Below are 14,874 nucleotides of genomic sequence, written 5' to 3' on the forward strand. Positions count from 1 at the left end.
CGTAAAGATCTTGAATAACGATACGATACCAACCTGCTAGTCTCAAATTTATATTGGGGCCTCCTCATAACTAAGAGCCGTGGAAGGATGTGTATGAAAACCCTCTTCACCCAAGGTGCCATTTTGTGCGTCTGTGGTGAACGAAAGTGGACGTTGAGGACGACCACGGTAACGCATATACTGAAAAAATGAAAATATGAATTATTCATGCGCTACATGAATGATACATTGAAGAAATATTAAAATATGCATGTTATATGCAATAATGTAAGTTGGTTCTTATTACTCTATGGAATGTTAATCTTCAATAATTTGTGTCAAGTTTGTGGTAATTCCAGGATAAAGGAAAAGGCTAACGCATTTTATAACTGCTTTGCATAACGATGTAATTAGAAACAACCGGCTATGGTATTACTATTCGCGGTATTAACGAGAGCTCTAATTAAATTTTTAATAAACACCGCTCCGTTACGGTGGAAATTTTAATCCATGGCCCACCGGAGAAAAGGCTTCCCATGATTGTAATGTACGCACGACATAGCCAGTACCACTTATAATTATGTATAATTGCACAAGCTTTCTACGACGCTTTCTACGACAAATAGCTTCGTTATCCTAATGAATGCTAGTTTTTACTGAGAAGAAATATCGTGTTATTGATTGTAGAATGAGTCGGCAATTGCATTACTTTTTACGAAATCGTAACAACTTTGCGATTCGCTGATATCGATACTCTAAGAAGTCGATTGAGAGATTGCCGTGAGTATATTCCGATGAGCGAGGGTAAATTGCCGTAACCAGCGCTGATCAGGATCGCAAAAGACAAAATGCAAATCTTCCGAGGCTATTCGTAACATAGATCCTTTCGACGATGGGAGATCCCAGCTGGGCAAGGAACACAGACCGCGATTTAAATTGGATCCATTTCCTTTGACACGGACTTGAAAGCGTTTATCGGCCTGGGCGTCGTCGCAGCGACGTGAATTCTCCGATCCTCACGTCCGTTCGCTTTTTATCATTCCCGAGCTAACGCGTTAGTCATCCTCGACAAAATGTGCCATAACGTTCGCATATTAGACATCCACGGGAGCCTCCCGTCGCTTTAAATGTGTAATCTCGAATGAGGAGACGTGACAAGAAATGTATTTTCAGTAAGACATCTCGCAACCGCCAACCCTGAGAGAGTTTATGATATGATGTTACATCTATATATAACATGAGTTTCTTTGCTTCCTAGATTTTTTCCTTTAAATGGGAGATGAAAGTTTGCAAATGTATAGTTGCATAATCAGATTTATTTGCTAAATCGATGAGATCCCTGAATAATGTGTGGCATACAGGATACCACATATGGAATTTCACACGCTCGTTGAAAAAAATTTATAATAATGTTGATCTAAGAAGAACGGAGTCATCTCCTTGAGATTCTTGTGAGCAGAGGAATTTGACGCTATACAGAATGTGGTAGACATCGCGCATTTTCCCCAGGCTATAAATTCTCTTGCAAACTTGTCGCTCAACTCGTTATCTTGGAAATTTAATTGTACACCTCTTCCTTTTTTCAACTTTATAATTTTCCGCACAAAATCATAACAATTAATCCACTAATTAAAATTGAAATTGCGTTGAAGTTAAGATTTCATTAAAACACAATATTACTAAGAAACGAGGAATATCATTTTATTCATGAAATTCCATCTGTCCGATATTCCTTCAAGGTTTCTGGTATTTCGATATTCCGTTAACGAACGACAATTCTTTTCAATTTGTCGTTGAGTATCTGCAATCTCGAGGAGAACGCGCAACACCAATCGAGACACGTAGATCTCAGGATTTACCCCCGAGGGTGGTTGAAACCTATCCACGACGAATGCTACTGCTGATTAATGTGTCGTATTCATCCCTGTATCGTCCGAAGCTGTTAGAAGATTTCTGCATTTGGGTGCATTTATACACACATTCACATACATGCACGAAAAGACACGTGGCACCCACGCTCAAACAATGACCCGCATACCGCCGGCTCAATCGCCAATTTGCTGACTGTCCCGTTTTCGAGAAGGATGCCGGTTGCTTCTCTGTCAGTCGACCAAGTAGATCACGTCATCGATTTGCTCGGCACGAGACTATACCGCCCCGAGGAAACACGTTCAACGCTCTCCGTGTCGATAATGGCTGATACTTGAGATTTCCTTTCAAGTCCCAAATCGGTGGGCTTCAAAAGGGCTTTCGCTCCATCGTGTCTATCTTACGATACTGATACTTGCATAATTTTCAAGACGTTGCTCTTATTGTTATCACACGTCTTTTCCTTTTTTCCAAAAAGGCTGCATTATACACATATGCATACGTAATAATATATATAATATATATTTTCCCTCTGGGAAGGATGGTTTATTAAAGAAAGAACGAGTTACGAGAACGAGAAATGTTTCCATGTCTCATATCCTGAGGGTTAAGGCATAGAAATCTCTGCAAAAGCGACATCATTAAGGAAAATTCTCTTTTTCGATGCGCTCTCATAAAACGGAAAGTCTCTTCAATCAGGAGGTCGAATATCAAATATTTTCTTGGAGATAACAAGTCGCAATGGCCACTACGCGTTGTGGCGCTTAACCGGCTCTTTCTTTTCTCTTTCCCTTTCTGTTTCTCTCATTGGACGCGAAATTCGCCCCAGAGGTAAGCAATCTTCATCTCGCGCTCGTCGTAACCCGTCTTGGCCGCGTAATCCAGAGAAATATTGCAAATTCGAGAGCTACCGGGGAGTAAAAAGCCTTTTGCTGTTCCGAGAAGCTCGCGGACGTGGAATGAATCGTGAAATCACAGGACGCTCTTCTACCGATTCTCCGAGGAAAGGACCATTAAGTCTCGGATGCGCCGCGTAGTCTATCGCTCATGCACGTTTACCAGTGTATATTCAAGAAGAAGAAGGAAATATGCTGTTCCGCTCGCGCGGCGTGCACTCCAGCAGGCAAGTGTCTGAGTAACGCATTTTCCCATGCGTGACACATCGCTTAGGCCAATTTACATATTTCGAGTTTCGGTTAAGATGGTTCGTCTTACTCACCGAAGAGTTCTGACAACGAAAGAAGCACGTCTTAAGGAAGAACGTGCCATTTTTCGCCACATTACAGATTTGAATGGTCATCCACGGTATGCAGATGAAGATGCTTTCGATATGGAGAATGGCGCGTGACTCCCTTTTGATGGAACGCGAGCACGAAAACGCTTGCGATCTTTGCCATGAATCGGTCGTGTCACGTCGGAGAAGCAACGCCGTACAAATTTCCAAGCCGCTTCATCATCGTTGGCCATCAGTCACGAAGAAAAGAACGCTGCGCGAGACGGAAGCAAGGCTCCAGGGAAGCCTTATAAAAAATGGAGAAGAAGAAACGCTGAGAGAGATGTGAAGGGAAATGGATGCGGAGGGTTGCGGGAGAAAAAAAGTACCTATGCCACGGTTCTAGAAGCGAACAACGTTCGCACAACTATCGTCGCATTGAAACACCTTAAAGTCGTTGAACGCGTATCGTTATTCATAGCTAGCGCGAAATTATAATGAGCCTCGCATCGGGCTGAGTGATCGATGTGAATGTTCGGATATGCATTACAACGCACGTTATTCTTCTCTCTCATCGCGATTTCCTCGTCCGCACATCGATACGAAATATCTCAGTGCGGGTTTGACCCACTTTGCGATTTCACGTGCAACCGGCACGTACCGTTTTGTGACCGTTCATCTTCGGGGCGGCGACCGCATGAATCCTAATCACGTTCGAAAAAGCCGTTCACGTATCTCGGGCACGTAGACCGGCAAGTGACCGGAAGAGAGAAATCTACCGGTCCTCGACCGGTCCAACTGCAACGGTAAGTTTCCGCGCCCTGGGACCGTGAGATGCTTCTCAACAAAGTTTTCCAAGCGAAATGTGCGGAAGAGGAGAACAGATAAGTGCCGCACACTTTGTTTTTCTACCATCGTTATATCTCACCCAAAGATGCGAAGGAGCGATTAAAGTTAGCGGCGCGAATCGGACTCAACGCATCTTAAAAATTCTATATTTTGCAAACCATACTGCTCGTTACGTTAACGCAAGAAAGTCGATTTCCTGAAACTTTTAGCCGGATAATGACACGTATCCATAATTTTAGGATCTTTTCGTTTGTTTCAATTATTGAACATGCAAGGTAAAGTGTAAGTGTGACTGTATATTAGAAAAGATAACTTTAACAGATAATTAAAGGGACTAAATAACTAAAGTTTAACATATCACAACTCTGTTTACATTTTGCAAATTGTATTAAGCAAAATTTGCAGATACCCCCAACGTTTATGAAAACCCGTTCAAGGAGAATTACCAACTTTCCCACATCGCGCGCTGAAATTCTCATTTAAACTAAACGTTTAACGTTTAAATTAAACTAAAGTTACCAAGTGAGATTTCTTATTAGCGGCATGCGGCGCATCTATGCGAAAGTTTAATTAAAGTTTCGTGACGGGCACAGGAGGACACTTTCGTTTGTAATGATTACATCGCGAAACCATCGCACAACATAGCGCATCCAAGTTGTGGGTGATCTTCACGTAGAATTTCATCCGACGTTGTAAAGAGCGTTCATATTTCTCGATGCACGCATATCCGTCGTTATCCGACAATAAATATTGAATTTGTAAATGAAACGTAAACGCATTCATTCAGGTTAATGCATCTCGATTGGTGTGGTTCCAAAATCCTTAGTGAAATTATTTATCGACCGCCGTATAAGGCTGTTGGAAATTGCAACGCGCTTCAAAGCTGCGGGATTTGTTGCATCATCTCTTTATACAATTGGAAACATGGGGGGAAATCACAATCTTTCTGATTATTTTACTTAAATTAATTAATCCAAAAATTTCATGCAGCAAAAGTTATTATTAAGTATACTCTTTAAACATATTTCATTAAATTGTTAAAAAATATTCACATTAAGAATGCCAAAGTTTAAATATATATCTCGAAGCGAGATGTATCACTTTGAAAGCCTCGCCCGTTCAAAGAGATCGAAGAAACCAAAGTTATTTGGTGCATTCTGTGCTCGCAATAGAATACAGAGAACGATAAGAAGATACCGGACCGCGGGGCACGCGATGCAAGGATCGTGAAAGTTTCCGACGTTTTCCTCTCGCCGTTTAATGTGTCGATCGGCGTCGTAATGGGCTCCGCGGCCGGGGTCCGAGTTCCGAACTTGTCTAAAGTTTGGATACGGCCTCATCAGTAACGCGTGCACGTACAAACTTTTGTAGTCCTCTTCTTTTCCTTTTTCTTTTTTTTTCTTTCTCTTTTTTGTCACGTTGTCCACGTTATATGGACGGACGATGTATCAGTTGCCGGTTTCCTTTCCGTCCCCCTGTGCGGCTTCGTTTCTTCTTCCGTTTTTCGCGTTGATGGTTGCGAAGGCTGCCAGCGTCTCCGAGTTCCAAGCGAACTTGCTGCGAATATTTTCCCACCGCCGCGCCGCGCCGGACTCTGGTCATATTGAACGCCGTCCGGGACAATAACGTTTTTCAAGACGACCGCGGGCGAGGTAATAAATCCCGTACAATCACCATTGAATATTTAATAACGTGTCCTCGTGTTACGTCCATGAGCGTTATCCATCGACATCGATGGAGCAGAGGCGTATCTAGGGTGGGGCAAGTAGGGCACATGCCTTGGGGGCCAATGCCAGGGGGGCGCAAAAAAGCCGTAAGAAATAATGTTTGTTGAAGAAAATTAATAATTTTGAGAAAACTTAATAAGAAATTGAGAAAAGCAAAGTCGTAATAAAAAAGAAAAGAAACGTTGATTCTGAATGGCTGTCGTCAGATTCCTAAAATTAACTATTTATATATATTGTTTCACCTAGGAAATAAGCAACAAAGTTTTCTTAAAATCCCTCAAAAAAGAAAATGTTTAAATAAATAGCTGAAAGAAACATGTTGCTAAGTGACACAATGTGTGACAGACTACTAGTCTCTCAGCAGATGAAATTCTTTTCTTGAGATGTGTATCACGCCTCTGAATTAAAGATGTTATCTTGATGAACAAGATCTTCAAATATATTATGATCTTCCACATCCAAACTTCGGAGGAAATAGCGACTGCGATTGGGACTCGAAAAAGAAATAAACCGTAAACGGCCCGCGAAAACAATAATCGCGACTCACGATCGCAATCGCTGATCGCTGCTTTCTGATTGGTGAGCTGGAACCGCAGTCGCGGTTGCTATGACACTAACAAATAAGTGACACGCGCCAATAACAAATAGGAAATTACTCGCAGTCGCAGTCGCAGTCACAAACGCAATCGCGGTCACAGTCGCGAGCAATTGTCTTCGTCAGCAAATTTCTTTTATGTGTGCGAATATTCTGGTAGCTTCCATTATAATATAAAAGTACTTTTATCAAGTTCGGTCTCATCAGTTAACGATTTGAAACAGACGGAAGAAGGAGCACGAAAGAAGGAGGTATATTGTTTTGTATTTAGTGATCGTTTAGCGTTAAGCAAACGGGGTGAGTTCCAGATGCGCACAGAATAAATCAGACACAGCCAATAAAATACTAACCAACCCAGCAAATGGATTGGCTGTGTTCGATTTATTCTGTGCTCATCTGGGATCATCCCAAGCAAACGTGAAGTTTTTGAAAGTGAAGTGAAGTTTGTTAAATTATATATGATTCTATTTTAAATTTAGAAACTTGTGTAAAAAATGAAACCTAAGAAGGAAAGTGGAGCTGAAGGGCGAAAGAGACGAAAGTTAGAGGCAAAGGAATCCGAAAAGTCTAGTAAGCTTTTTCGAAGCTTCTTTAAAGAGCCCGGAGCAAGTAATTCGACATGTCCGATGCGTCGCACCAGCTACGTTGGATTACGATGATGGATCAAGTTCAAATGCGTCACAGGAGGAGGTCAAGTCAGTCGAGTATGATGAGGAAAAGGACTCGACAAAAGAACCAGACAGAAGTGGAAGTAGTGACGTCGAGTACATTGACGAACTTGAACCTAGTGAATTGAAGCCTACAACTGTGATTCCAGAAGTGATTGAACAGCATGACATTGGATTTCTTAAATTCGACAAGAACACAGGAAAACCACTATTGTCTGACTCGTTGAGGACAGAAATAATACGACTGGGTGCAAAGTATTTTCAGAATAGCGAGGGACCTTTCGCACCGACAAATAATCGTTCTATGAACAAAAATTGGTTCAAAAGGAAATTAGGCGATGGTCGTGGTGAGAAAGTCATTTGCTCATGGCTGGTCTATTCTCCGTCTAAAAAATCGGCATTTTGTTTTTGCTGCCTTCTCTTTTCCCTGTCAAGCCATCAGTCTGCATTGGAACAGGAAACAGGATTTAACAATTGGAAAGCATCTGAAAGGATGACCGTTCATGAAAATGCCAAGACACACCGCGCTTCCTTCACAGAATGGAAAGAAATCTAGTTGAAAATAGAGGAGTAATTGATGTAGAACTTCAGGCAGAGATCGTAAGAGAAAAGGAAAAGTGGCGTGAAATCTTGAGGAGAATCCTTCATTGCATAAAATTCCTGGCGACACAAAACCTACCTCTGCGGGGACACAGGGAGTCATTTCAGACGTCCGATGACTCTAACGTGGGTAATTTCCTGGCCTTACTGAAACTGCTTTCCGTTTTTGATCCTGTCATGAAAGAGCACCTAGTTCAAGCAGAAAAACATCCTGGATCAACATCTTATCTTTCACCAAGTGTTCAGAACGAATTCATCCACCTAATGGCATCCAGTATTCGGCAGAGGTTACTAAAAAGCATACATAAAGCCAAGTATTATGGCTTAATGTTTGACTCAACTCCTGATCAAGCACACCGAGAGCAGATGTCTGAAGTAGTGAGGTACGTGGAAGTTGATTTTGAGAGAAAAACAGTACGTGTTAGAGAGTCTTTCCTTGGCTTTATTGATATAAAGCAGAAGGATGCGGAGAGTTTGGTTGAAGTCATCTTGAAGCAATAGAGGCGGACAAAATGGACATAAGAGATTGTCGGTCCCAGTGCTACGATAACGCTGCTGTGATGGCAGGACACAAAAGCGGTGTTAGTCAAAGAATTAAGGAGAAAAACAACCTGGCAATGTTTGTAAATTGTGACAATCACTCACTCAACTTAGTGGGTGTACATGCAACGAAACAGGATCCATTGATGGTTACGTTTTTCGGAACAATCGAAGCCCTCTATGTCTTCTTCGCTCGTTCCACACAGAGCTGGGAAAAACTGAAAAATGCCGTTCCTGTGGTTTTAAAAAGTCGGAGTCCAAAACTAGGTGGAGTGCAAGGGTAGAAACTGTGAAGCCCGTCAGTAAGTACATTGAAGAAATACTTCCGGTTCTTCAGGCCATGATAGATGATGAGAGCGAGAACAGTGACACAAGAAGTGACGCAGGACAGCTTTACACAAGCTTGTTGAATTACAGATTCCTAACTTTGTTAGGATTTTGGAACAAAGTCCTCATTTCAATTGACCGAGTTCAAAAGAGGCTGCAGGATCCTAAAATGAACTTTCATGATGCCGCCCTGGATTTGAAAGGTCTCAGAAATCATTTTTATGCCGAAAGAGAAGCTTTAGTCACTGAATCACTGAATGAAGGATTCGCTCTCTGTCAAAAATGAAATGTTGAGGTTGAGAGACGTCAAAGACGAAAGAAACGGATGCCCGACGAGAGCTCGAGAGATGCCGGATTAACCGCTAGACAAGAAATGGAGAAAGTCATGAAGGAATCACTCGACCGTCTTTACGTGGAAATGGACGAAAGGTTCACTCTGTTGCAAGATGCCGATTCAAAGTTCGGGTTCCTTCTAGACGTCAACGCACTGTGTTACGATGTTGACAATAGCGACTTAAAAAACAAGTGCAGAAGTTTGGGCGAAAGCTACAGCTGTGATATTGATGGGCAACAGCTTTATGAAGAAATTTTGGATTGCAGAATGTTGCTTTCGACTCGTACTGCGAAAATTTCAAGACCCGAAGAGCTTCTCGATTTCATCGTACAGTATGGAGATGAGGGCGTTTTCCCCAATCTGCGCATTGCGACACAAATAATGCTAACCATTTCAGTTTCCATTGCCAGCTGTGAGAGATCATTCAGCAAGTTAAAACTGATTCTTTCCTACTTAAGAGCATCTATGGGCCAAGACAGACTGAATGATCTTGCCCTCTTAAGTGTGGAGAGAGAAGAAGTGGAAAAAGCTAACTTTGAGGACATCATAGACAAGTTTGCAGCAATGAAAGCAAGAAAAATAAAATTGTAATTTGTTTGTACATGATGGAAACAATAAAATGTTTTGAATAATGAGTTGTTTTTTGTTTTTCTCCAGAGTCAAAATCGTGTTTAACAAAGAAGTAAAAAAGAATAAATGGAATTGGAATGCAATGCATGTAGGGGAGGGGGCGCAACTTTCGCGCTTGCCCTAGGCGCTGTTTACGCTAGATACGCCTCTGCGATGGAGATGTCGTAATCTCGTTTAATGTGATTCAGCATATCCATAAAAAACCGATGCGTCGCTTTTTTTCATGCCAGGCGCACGCGCATATTTTTTATGCCGATAATATATGAGTAAACATGTTTGCCGATTACCATCAAACATTGTATTCGTTATAATTGTGTATAATTGTTATTAATTTTGGAGTGTATACAAGTATGTGTATACAATGACAATATACGAGCTGAATATTTATCGTTATCCATTCACATTTGTCATAAATCTTCTTTTCATGAGCAGATATCGGTCTCGAGGAGAACACTTGGTCGTTTTATTCACTCAATCACTGTAACTGGCAGTTGAGAAGAACGATAGCCATTCGAAGAAAAGCGTTCCATCTTCTGTTCATCTTTTTGCTCTATCAATCCATATTTGAATTTAACTCGTTGTGAATCGGCTGTCTATCGGAAGAAATTCCGTATGCGAATCTACACCCAGTTCACGTCAGTGTGAATAATTTGTAAAAAGTTCTTTGGAGAACCACGTCTTCAGAATCAACTGCTGCAATACATCGCTGATTTCGGTATAGAATATTATTAACCATTTTTCTTTACATCCGTCTCTTCTTTAAGCTTAAGACACTGCGATACAAATATTTTTTAATGCTTGGACATCTTTCATCAGCGAGTGTCTTTTTAAGAAAGTGAATCGACATTTTCGCCTCGTCGCTCTCCCGTCGCGTTTTGACATAAAGATGCTGTCGCGCGGGCGAAACTTTTAATAGAGAAGTTGACACGAGCCGGAGCGCCGTTGCTGCTTACAAGCGTGACAAGTCGGAGAGAGCGGCACTCAAGGTGATGAAATTTACTTAGCAAGAGTAACGACATCACTGTCCACTCGGAAAAGGGCACTCGACGAACCGAGATGAGGGATTCAGAAGCGGCGTCAGATATCAAAGAATAGCGAAATACAATGGAAGAAAATTTCAACTTGAAATTTAATCTCGTGCATTAGTCTCGAAAGGTACGCTAGGCAACAAATTTGTCGCACGAAATAAATCTTGTCGGCAAATCTGGGTTAATACTTTCATGCTCGTAAATTTTCACACATATTTCGGTATTCGTTAGAAATCGTCGCAAATCATCGCAACGTTCGAGAGAGGACAAAGAATTGCCGCGTCCCATTTTCGGGCGTCATCTTATAAGCCCTTTTGCGATAGACCTCCGTTAAATTATCGAGACGCATTGATTCGCCAGAGGACGATCGTGGTAATCGCGCAAACAAGCAAGGCCGGCGTTAACAGCGCGATGCATTTCCTGCCGTGGCTGTAAAACACTGACGGGAGTTACGCGATTTTCTCCCGGCCTTCTATTTACGAACTCCCGTTTACATCGCACTCACGAAATGCTGTGTTTATAAGCTTTGCAAGCATGTGTCGGCATTGCCATCAATTAGGAAGTTTCATTGGCGCTTTAGCGTAGCGTTCCGTAAACGATATTTTGCAAATTGTCCCGCAAATTAAATCACATTGCTGAAATCACAAAACTGAAATACGTTATGTCGCACGTGTTATCGTATGCATAATCGTTTCGTAATACAATGATTATCTTTCCATTATCCCAAATTTTATGAGAGGATGTTTCCATACACATTTAATGATAATTATTAAAAGGAAAACAGTTGATTAGTAACCGTATTTTTCTACCCGATTAAATATACTTTCGAAGAAAAAAATTATAGTAATATTATTAACATTATCATGTTGAAAATGAAAAAATAATTACATACATGGTAATTTTTGCGAAAGGAGAAATCATCGCGCGGACGTTAACATTATCCTAGTCAAATTAAACGAGGAGGCGAAATTCAGTTAATTTGCCAGACTAATACCATTATTGCTCACTCGAACGAGTGGTAGAGCCCCGCGTGAGGCGAGACAAGTGATAACTCGCACGAGTCGTCGACCTGGCGGCGGATATTAATATTATCATAATATTAACATTGACGTATTAGCGAGATCTTGTCGTCTGAATTGATTACGAGATCATTATTTTTTTATATACTAACAACAGTTTTATATTTCAATTGCTAAAGAGACTTTTTTCAATAAAATGCTACTTTCCTTCGCGACGAAGCACTCGCATAATTTTCTCCGACTCCCGTATCAAGAAGCAGCAGGAAAATTTAATGGCTTAGTGACTTAGAGTACTCTTGAATCTCGAAAGAGCAAGAGTGTCTCTCTTGAACTCTTTGTTTTGTAGAGTTACAACGTTGATTTTTACCGTGCAAGATACAAAAACCGTAAAGAGAATCTGAGTGGTTGCATCGTTTCTTTCAACTATTCCTTTAGTTGATGTCTCAAGCACTGTAGAAACAGCTTACAATCTAGGTTTATATTTCGATTTTCTGTCTTACACGAGAGATTAAAAAAATATGATTCGGACTTTCTCGATATCCACAATCAGATGTCTACTTGATTCGGAAATTGATTTCAAAGTAAAACAATTCCGACAAATGCATTCGCATTACGTCATGTATCATAGTTTTCGCAATAATTAAAAAAAGAAACTGAAGCGATTTCGCGCTTTTATCGCGTTATTATAAAAGCAGTGGCAAGTCGGGGCACGTACATCGCCAAAGTACAATGTCGTGTACAGCGCAGCTTCGCGTTTCGGAAAACTCATACCTTCCGTACTAATACAATGACATTTCTAGAGGCAGCAGAGGGAGAGATCATCCCTTACGAGTTTCGCTTATCGCGAAAAGGATTGCCGTGTCCCCCTGTACGCCGCCGTGCGGCAGGGCGCAAAGGGGTAGTAGTAGTCAACCGCAATCCGAGATAAACCTCGATAGCGAGTGCACGTAAGGATTTGTAACCACCTATACCCGATAGCTATACCCGATGCGGATTTTCGGCGCTATCACTCGAGCGTTGGGGCGAGCTCCAAAGAACTCGCCTGATAGCGAGACGAGCGGCCGGAAAGTTCTTCCGAAAAGCGAAATCCGGCAGCAATCCAAGGAGCTTAGTCGTTGTTACTCGCTAATGGGTCAAGTAATTGAGAAACTATGATTAAACACGATACGATGATAGAATGGATATTATCAAACATCAACGTATAGGAACATCAACCAGCAGAATCCAAGAGCTTACTTTTAATTAACGTAATCTCTGTACTCTCACGATATACATTTACTTTTATTTTCTTCGGCTTGTGAAATCGACAAATGTTCTGTCCTATTCGAAACAGTAAGCACGAAGTAGGACAAAGTTCCATGGATACATAATGATTCCAAAAATGGAACATGAGTAAAAAGTGCTTTAGACCATAAATCCGTTACATGTTGAAAAAGGAAGCGTTTCCGCCATTTCCAGCGGCGCAGTTTTTATTTTCCAAGCAGCCGCATTGGAAATTGTTCACTCGCTTGGGTAGCAATTTAGATCGAAAGTAGCTCGCGTTGCTAATATTTTCCTGGCTGACGAGGACGAGGAAGAAACGAAAGTGATGTTCACTCGAGAGAGTTCGATTTCTTTTCGTTCCTTCGATACTCGCGATATTTCTCATCTATCTGTTCATCACAAGGCGAATTCGTGAGAAAATACAATATAAAGTGTCTAAAAATTAAATTTTTCAAGATTTTAATTTGTCTAGATCATCTTGAACTAATCTTTTGAGTCTTAGAGAAAATTGAGTAACAGTAAACTTGTTTAATTAAAAGGAAGCTTATCGATATTGATAACTTTTTCTTCCAAATTAAAATTTAAATCCACGATTAGTTTCCTCCAGATGAAAATTGAAATATTTCAGTTCTTGTTAGTTTTCCCATTGCTTTTGTAAAGTAATGAAACAGCTTTTTAACGGCTTTTTATGTACATTTGGATACGGCGCGTTAAAAATAAACTGCTGATTTGTGAGCGTTTATACTTTTATACTTTTCGCCTATTATTAACAAAACAGAGAATGCTTGAAGAGTCGTGCGAGAGGCATTTGCGAGAAATTCGCTCAGAAAAACATTTATTTGAAGTTTCGCGGAAAATACAATGCTTTTTCTGTGACATCTTGTACCTCGTCATCTGAATCGTTACGTCAATTTTCCGATGTCTCCATTTCGTTCATACGACCGTAGACAATACGAGACAATACAGCTCGCTGCTCAAGAAATTCGCTTGGTCGATTGACGCGGATGGCTTCCGAAGGCATCGGCCAGCTTGAGCGAACGTCTGCCAACGTCTGCCAACGCCTACCATAAGAAATAATGGTGAGGCACGTAATGAGATGCAGAACGTAGAATAGTCTTTGTGCGCGTGCGAGACGGCTGGGTGAGATCGTAAAGCACGACTTTACGAGCGACTTTAAAGTCCGGATCGGGTAATTATGGTTTCCATACGGAATCGCAGTTATTTTCCAGCAGCGGCGCGACCTCTCATCCTTCTTTACGATACTTTACCTACCCACTTTATACGCCGCCTGCAAATTAAATTCGATTATTATTCGGCTACGCCACGAGAATCCTCGTATATATCATTCCCGTGCGCGAAAAGTAGCGCCAATGTTTCCGCGAAACAAGCGAAGACAAATCGCCGCGCAGGGAATTTCTTGCAAAGCCACTTAATCGCAAGATTGACTTCCGCCCTCGAAGAATCAAAGAAACGTGAAATCATGAGAAACGGATGGACGCGTATTCTTCATTTCATGGTGGAGGTGGCTCACGACGTTATAAATGTCGGGTAAGAGTAAAATTAATTCCAGAGTCCAGAACCCGTCTGCGTGATAAAGCGTTCACTTTGAGATTTAAATTTTCGGCGCGTAACTAATGTAATATTGAATAAAAAACTAGAGGAGTACAATAATGATCATCACTTTTTTTTCGTTCTTCTCGTTCTGATTTTGAGTATAGATGCGAACGGCGCGTTTAGGCGAGTCGGTATCGCGATCCCGGATCGTGCCATGCTCAAATTGGATTCTGCTCCCGCAGGAACAGTCGTGGTTCGCGCGGCCGGCAAGCGGAAGTCTCCTTGCGCTACCTCCGCCTTGCGTCTACCGGGTTGGAATTTCTAATTTAACCATTCGGGATAAGGAGGCAGCCATATTTAGAGCTTGCATTAAATCGGCAACGCGCTGGGAGCTCCTTGTGTCCTGTGTTCTAGGCGAAACATGGCGGCACCTATTTCCGGCTTGAAGAACAGTTTGTTTGTCGCGGATGGACCGAGATTATTAGCATTTAAATTGAAGGATATTCTTGACAAACCACGCTTTTATTCAATCAGTGATTTCATGACAAAATTGGTTACAAATATTTGCCTGAGAAAAGTGATCGATTATTCAATACAAATACTGTTAGCGCGTCGACGCGTCAATGTTACGAGACACAAAATTCAAGCTCGTAGCACGTCAATTAATATTCCGTATTTC

The 14,874-nt window shown here is 41.4% G+C and overlaps 1 protein-coding gene across 9 annotated transcripts in view; it reads right to left on the bottom strand.

The window, feature by feature from the left end:
* LOC105283195 (acetylcholine receptor subunit alpha-like) overlaps positions 1–14,874 on the bottom strand; it is a 127,177-nt gene that overhangs the window by 6,753 nt on the left and 105,550 nt on the right. For all 9 annotated transcript variants that reach the window (XM_011345804.3, XM_011345796.3, XM_011345811.3 and 6 more), the window contains one exon: positions 34–180. In XM_011345804.3, the coding sequence (XP_011344106.1) occupies positions 34–180 (147 nt within the window). The remainder of the gene's footprint in view (positions 1–33; positions 181–14,874) is intronic.

The sequence above is a fragment of the Ooceraea biroi genome, chromosome 4 (genome assembly GCF_003672135.1).
Source record: "Ooceraea biroi isolate clonal line C1 chromosome 4, Obir_v5.4, whole genome shotgun sequence".
Lineage (NCBI taxonomy): Eukaryota > Metazoa > Arthropoda > Insecta > Hymenoptera > Formicidae > Ooceraea > Ooceraea biroi.